We start from the raw sequence: 7673 nt of genomic DNA on the forward strand, positions 1-7673 counted from the left end.
TTTTCCTTAGCTTATAATTAAAAATTGGTGACAATGTTTGTGTTAAGTTTGGGGAAAGAGATTTATGTGTTTTGTACATATTTAGTTGTGTTGTGGGGTAGGTTGTTAGTTTTTAATTTGGTGGTGTTTAGTTTTATTTGGTTATGTTGTGTTGGTCTAGTGTTTGTTTAGGGTGTATAGAGTGTTAGGATGAATCAAGTTGATAATGATTGGCCAGTGAGAATAAATGAATTTGGTGTTGTATAATTTAATGAAAATGAAAGCCGCTAAAAATCTGTGTGCTTTGTCAAAAGGTTTCTTTGGTTTACTTGGATTCATTACATATTTGATAATGTAATCATGATCTTGAAATTTCTTGTGTTTGAAGAATGTTTGTGCTTCCTGAATTGTGCTTGTTGAAAGATGTATGCATATTCTAGAATTTGTTTGCTTGCTATTTGAGACGAAATCATAGATGATGGATGCTTATTAGGAAGATGAATTTAAGCAATTTTTGAAACAATTGAGCCTTTCTAGTCAACCTTGATAAATGTTTATCCCTAGTTACCCTTTTGAGCCTAATATTAAATTCTTTTGTTGTTAATACTGATTTTTGAGCTTAGATTGAAAACCTTGTTATTTTTCCTTCCCAATGAGCTATACCACAAGCAAATAAATATTGAATTGAGGATGAGTTGTAATGGGGTTTATTTTTAATTTGTGTCTATGGCAAAAGTAAGAGAAAAGAGAGAAGGAAAAAGAATAATTTATATTGAAAGAAGAAAAATAATAATAGTAAACTACACTCCTTACGATTATAAAAATAAACAAGTTTGGGGGAGTATAGTTGATGACAAAAAAATATAAAAAGAGAGAAAAAATATATATATATATAATGCATATCAATGAGCTCTCTACCTTTCCAAGAAAGTGAAAAAAAAAAGGATTAAGGGACTTAGGAAAGTTTTGTTAGAATAAAGTTTGGTTTCTATGGTTTATATGCTTATGGTATAATTGAGCCAAAAATTTCTTTCTCATCTACCTATACTTAAGCTGAATATTATAAACTTTGAAAGACCTTTTGATTATTGAGCATGTGTTGTTTACATTAGTGGAGAGTAGTAAGTAATGCAAGCTTATGGGATAAGGAAATTGGTTGATTGTGGCGAAACAAATTTAGCAAGTATAAATTGATTCAATTACATGTTATTTAGTGATCATTATTAATTAGGTAAGCATACATTTTAATGGATTTGAGTAAGTTAGAGAAGCATTTTGATTGAATTTTTGGATTATTGTGAATGGCTGGAGTTTCTGAGAATTATATGAGCATGAAATTAATAATTTTAGGTTTGAGTTGTTGTTGTTGACTTGATTCGTGTGTTAGTTGGTTTTAGGTTTTAGTTGAGTTTGTGTTATTTGCTCAAGAGCAAGCAAATGTTACGTTTGGGAGAGTTTGATAGACGAGTTTTAGGCTCGCTTTAGTGTGTATTTTTAGATAGTGTTTTAAGTATTCAATTTGTTTTGTGCAATTTTACGCTTATTTTTGTGTTGTTTTAGGTTATGAAGGTTTTGAAATGTATTGGAGCTGAAACGGGTTCAGAAACTTGACAAAAGGACAGAAACGCGATTGCAGGGAGTACCTAGCGCGACCACACTGATAGAGGTGCAGGCTAATCTAGTGGAGTAGCACAACCGTGGTGGAGAAAAACTATTAAATACATACTTTTTATTTATTTATATATATATATATAAATACCATTTGGAATTAATTTATTCTTTATTTTTTGAAATGGAAGGAATTAGTTTATTCGATAAGTATTTAAACATCACTTTCCGGAGGGTTATCTTTTTGACTTTCCAAACTGCAATTATGTAATTTGCATATATGAATAGTATCTTCAACCTTCACATGGGATGGATAGTCAGTTTGAATTTTAAGTATATAATATTAACGAGTGTCAACTGGCCAGCTAGCTAGGTACTTGCAAATTGAGAGTCTTAAATAACAAGTAATAATAATATATAACTAAAATAGTAAAGAAAGAGCAATTGGCATAGATTATTCAACTTTTCATTATGCCATATTTTTTTTTTAAAAGAAAAGTCATCAAAGACATTGAGATAAGAGAGAAGACGATCAGGGCTAAAACTCTTATCTAGAGAGGAAAATGTACGTAACAAGGGCTCTGTCCCTGTATACAAGGCACAGGGAAGCACTGTCGTTGGCGCCCCCTGAAGGTCCAAATTCTGGTTATCTGGTAATCCATGATGGATTAGAGTATGAGAGTTCCACCAGCTGCTGTGGATTGTGCAACAACAACATCGACATCTCCCACTTGCCTTTCCCACAGAACAAAGTTATCAACATTAGTGACAGCGAGTTCTCTCGAGGTTTCGTTTTCATTCCAGTTCCCAATCAACCGCTATCCTCCAATCGCTACTACGCAATAGTGTCTCACGGCCCCAATAAAGGGTATGTACGTATGTATATTTATCCGTTTTTTCAAGATCAACAAATTAATTTTGACTCATCATATATACATTTTTTTTAGTTTATCTATATTTACATTTGAATATATTCTGAAATATTGAAATAGTTTAACAAGAATCTAATTTGGGCAACAAATTTTTTTAAACAAAATTTTAAAAAATAATAATTGTCTAGATATATTTCATTATTATTTATTTTTATTGCTTATAGTATTTTTTTTTTAATATATATATATATGTAACGCCCTGGTTTCCCCAGAACAGTTACGGTGAATGGTGAACCGGGGAAATTTGACTCATTGCCTGAGTCTTTTGGTTAAAAACGTGTTCTAAGTGTTATTAACAGGTTAAGGTGAAAACCAGTAAAAAGGAAATTATATATTTTATTTGATACATAAAACTGTTCATGGGCCCACAAGAACATTTACAACTCAAAAAGGTCATTACTGTTCCAAAAGTTCAAACCCCGCCAACCTAAGCGGCAAAATAGGGTAAACCCCCTAGTTCCTCTGAGAACTCCTTGGCCGTGGTGGTCAAGCGGCCGCATATGTACACATCACCACCTAAGCTCTCCACTCAAGGCTGGGTGAGCTTTTCTTTTCCTTTACCTGCACCACATAGCACCCATGAGCCAAAGCCCAGCAAGAAAACACAGTATTATATGTAAACATCATCAAATGATTATCATTATAATCACACAGAGCTCATAGCTTTCAAACAGATGAGTGAATATCACTTGAGGTTCTGGTAAACCATACTGAGTGACTGACAAGCAGGTCACTAATTCAAATGGAAGAGTGGCTGCTGGGTAAGCCACTAGCTTTCAACAGGTTCTGGTAAACCATACTGAGTGACTGACAAGCAGGTCACTAATTCAAATGGAAGAGTGGCTGGTGGGTAAGCCACCAGCCTTCAAGCGCTTAAAACATTCATCGAACTTGAGATCGGTCCGGCATTAATGCTCTTTGAATCATTCAATGTAGAAAGGCAATTAGATCTAATCTTTATTGGCTTGTGTTGAACACGCTAAGGCCGTCCTGACTAATGAGTCAGCGCAATGTGACCAGTGCCCAGTACCACTGCCAAACCTGACTAATGAGTCACAACTTCACAGTTGATACTAGCACCTTTGCCAAATCTGACTAATGAGTCAATACCATGCACAAGTGAGCAACATTTGCTAAGTATTCCACAATCAATTCATGTCCACATTTATACAACCAACATGCCTCATGAATAACCATGCATGTCACATCTGGGGTGCAGTTTTCTTACCTCTGATTCGAGCTAGAATGGACAAAAGAACGACCCTTGAGAACGGTTTAGCTTTTAGTCCTTTAGCGGTTACCTAATCATAACACATTATAGGAAACCATCAATAACATGATAATCAAAGGTTCCCAAACAAAGATTTAGCCTCCGAGACATCAATCCTCATTAATCTGGGTAGTAGGAGTGATCCCGAGGCCTAAAACCATGATCCCGGAGTCAAAACATGCAAATGGGCTCAACCCTGTTCAAGAGCCGCGACCCCCAGAAAATCCAGAGGCAAGCGCTGTGGCACCCAATGCAAACAGAACCTCCTCCCTCAAGCTCGAGCTAGGGCCGCGACGCCCAAGAATAGAGTCGCGGTCCCCAACCCTAGGCCATTCCCAAATGCATTTTCAACTTCTCAAAACCTCCAAAATCATACCTAAACATTCCCCAATCAACAAAACAAGGTTCCCAAGCTTCCCAATGCATCAAAACCCTCAAATGCATTTTCAACCTCGAGCTAGGGCCGCGACGCCCAAGAACAGGGTTGCGTTCCCCAACCCTAGGCCATTCCCAAATGCATTTTCAACTTCTCAAAACCTCCAAAATCATACCTAAACATTCCCCCACCAACAAAACAAGGTTCCCAAGCTTCCCAAAGCATCAAAACCCAAGGTTCAAACGAATCGAAAACTCAACAATTCACAAAGTCCAATTCAAAGCTTAGAAACTCTAAAAACTCAAAACTTTAAACTTAGATTACCTTCGATTAGGTTGTTTTCTGTCAAATCCTTCGGTCAAGAAGCTTCTAATCTTTCCTAGGATCGATATGCCTCGATCCTCACTTGATTCCGACTCCTAGAACTCGAGATTTCTTCAAATATGCTTCGGGTGGCAAAAATGAACTAACGAAGGAGAACGAGAGGTTTTCTAATCGTACGTTCTATCTGATAGCTACTTCAAGCTTAAGTAATCTCAAATAAAACCTAATGCTCGGGGTCCCGAAAATACCCCTGGGGACATTATAGTCAAAACCTCCAGAATTTCACCCTGATCTCAAATATTCCCAATTTATCATCAAATAAACATTTCTATTACCCCAAAATTGACCTCGTTATGACAAAATCGCTAATCCACTAAAAATGACCATCTCATGCCGAATAGCTCGAATATATCTCCATAATAATGGAATCTCATTCACAAATCACATCATGCACCCAAATACGCAAATTTACCCTCAATGGGCCAAATTATCAAAACATCATAATATTTCAAATATGGACCCACATGCATGCATATGTCATTATATCATAATATAATTCACATAAACATGCATATATTCATTTAATGGCGTAATTAAACAATTACGGCCCTCCCGGCCAACTAAACCGCCACTAAATCACATCGGAGAATTTGGGGCATTACAATATATATTTTAGTCTGTTAATAAGTTTTAGGTGAATATTAGTCTTTTGTCACAAAAACAAAAATAAAAATAAATAAATAAATAAAAAGATATCAATCTTATTTATATTTTTAAATTTTTTTAAAAATAAGCCTCTATAAATACATCTCTATTTTCTTTCTCTCCACACCTATTTCTAAAAAAAAAAAACTTCTCATAAATTTTTAAAATTTCTTTCCACACATAATCTAGTTATTTTTTAAAAAATTATCCATATTACTAAATATTTTCATTTTATTTTTCCACCAATATATTATTGAAATAAAAATAAAACAACACTCTTAATTTAAAATAATAAATATAAACAACACTCTTTATCACAATTTTTAACTATATTTTCTAAACTCAAAATTAGAATAAATATAAACATAATCTCATTGTAACTCAAAATCATAATATTCAATTTTTATGCTTGTAAAAACTAATGTAATTTTTTTAAAATATACATAAGTAATATATTAATTTTTTTGGAGGTGAGCTCAAAATTATAATTTAACTATTTCTTAGTACTCTATAAAGACATTTATGTCTATTTATTACTAAAATAATATATTTAATTATAAATTATTAATTTTTTTTGTCAGGGATTTTAAATTATTAATCAAAGTAGAGAAAAAAGAGGGCGCGTCAATTATCATATCCTTTAAAGAATAATCTTTTTTTAACAAAGATTTCTAAAATTAACATTACATCCAATTTTGGTAAAAAAAAGTTCAATAAGACATTTTATTTTCGTTTTACTATAATTAATATATTTTTAAATTAAATAATTATATTTTTTATTTGTTTGTGGTAATATTTTTTTATTTGTTGAGACTACTTAAAATTTTTTTTGACAAACTTAAAATATGATTTTTTAAATCTCATCATACTTTATTTTAGTTTTATTTTCAAAAATAAAAATATTATAAATTAATTAAAATTATATCAGTGGTAATAAAACATGGTTATTTTTTAAATAAAAAAAAACATAATATTAAAGAATTCTGACAAAAACAAAAATAAGACTATGTAGGGATAACCTATGGGCTGGTCTCCCGAGCCTTCTCTGTTTTGGTATGCGGAAGGCTTTAGTTATAGAGTAATGATATGTGCACCGAAAATATACACTCAAACATTACACACCGTGATGTGGCAATTTGACCTAGCCAATCACATTTATTAAAACTGGTACCCATTGTTTTAAAAAGTAGTGACACATCATTGTGCGTAATATTTGAGTGTGCACGTATCATTACTCTTAGTTATATTATTAATTGACATTTAATTATTATATATGTAGGAAGGCAATCAAATGCTCGAAAAAAATAGATATGGGTACATCTTGTTTCGGCAGACCATATGTTCAAGACGTTAATTCAGTGGCATTAGATCCCTTGAACACTTATCAACAAATTGAGATAATTAACCAAAAGAATCATTGTGGTTTCACAGCCAAGTCTATTACTGATGGATTTCCCCCTGAAATGCTAAGGTTTAAGAATTGGACCGCTCAAATGGAAACTCCAAAGTACTACCAACTACACCACCAAGCTCAAGGTCTAAACTCTTCTCTTCGCACCATTCTTCCCTCATTAAATTTCCCGCTGTCTAGCGATTCTTCTGCGCCTGTCGTTGTCGGAAAATGGTATTGTCCTTTCATGTTCGTGGAAGAGGTTATGAAGCTAAAAGATCGGGTGGAGACATCCATGTTCTATGAAATGACACTTGAGCAAAGATGGGTTAGGGTTTTCGAGTGTGACAATATTGGAAACCACAAGAAATTGGTGTTAGTGAATGTTGTCGTTGAAACGGAAGATGTTCGTGTTATGGGGAGGAAAGCTAATTGGGATGACACACATGTGTATAATAATGTGGTGTGGTTTTGGAGTGATGAGAATATAGAGGAAAATGATCATAGAGTTGGATTGAATATGGCTATTGTTGAAAGAATGAAGTGGGAGCAGAAACGGGTTGGATGGATTAGTGGGGATGAAAGAAAAGGGATTGTAGAGAGAGCTGAGGAGTTTCATGGAAAAGCTCATGACTGGACTAAGTTTGGTTGTTATGTTTTGGTGGAGAGATTTGTTTTGAAAAGAATGGGTGGGAGCCTTCTCTTGACATATGATTTCAAGCACACCCACCAGATTAGATGCAAATGGGAATGAAAACAATTCTTTGAAAGAATTCCCAATATGTAATTTTTCTTTTTTCATTATTGAAAAAAAAAAAAACTATGATTACATATATTTGCAAGGCGAACTCTTTCCCAATATTCTATTTGATCTTTATAATAAGTAACGAAATATATGTTTTCAAGTAATTTACCAGTAAAGACACATGCTAAAAAGTTTCATGCCACCCTCACTAGCAAACTATTAGTTTATAAGAAGAAAAAAACAAAATAATTTGGGGTGTGTTTGGCATTATTTTTAGTTTTTAAAATTGTGTTTTTAAATATAAGAAAAGACAATTTTTTTTTCTTAAAAAAAAAAAAAAGGTT

General features: G+C 33.3%; 1 protein-coding gene across 1 annotated transcript; it reads left to right on the forward strand.

The window, feature by feature from the left end:
• Positions 1-2052: 2052 nt before the first annotated feature.
• LOC133821186 (uncharacterized) lies at positions 2053-7383 on the forward strand. Its single transcript, XM_062253645.1, has 2 exons — positions 2053-2455; positions 6474-7383. Exons 1-2 carry the CDS (start codon positions 2151-2153, stop codon positions 7336-7338), a joined length of 1170 nt encoding a protein of 389 aa, XP_062109629.1. The 5' UTR covers positions 2053-2150; the 3' UTR covers positions 7339-7383.
• The last annotated feature ends 290 nt before the right edge of the window (positions 7384-7673 follow it).

The sequence above is a fragment of the Humulus lupulus genome, chromosome 3 (genome assembly GCF_963169125.1).
Source record: "Humulus lupulus chromosome 3, drHumLupu1.1, whole genome shotgun sequence".
In the NCBI taxonomy this organism is placed as follows: Eukaryota; Viridiplantae; Streptophyta; class Magnoliopsida; order Rosales; family Cannabaceae; genus Humulus; species Humulus lupulus.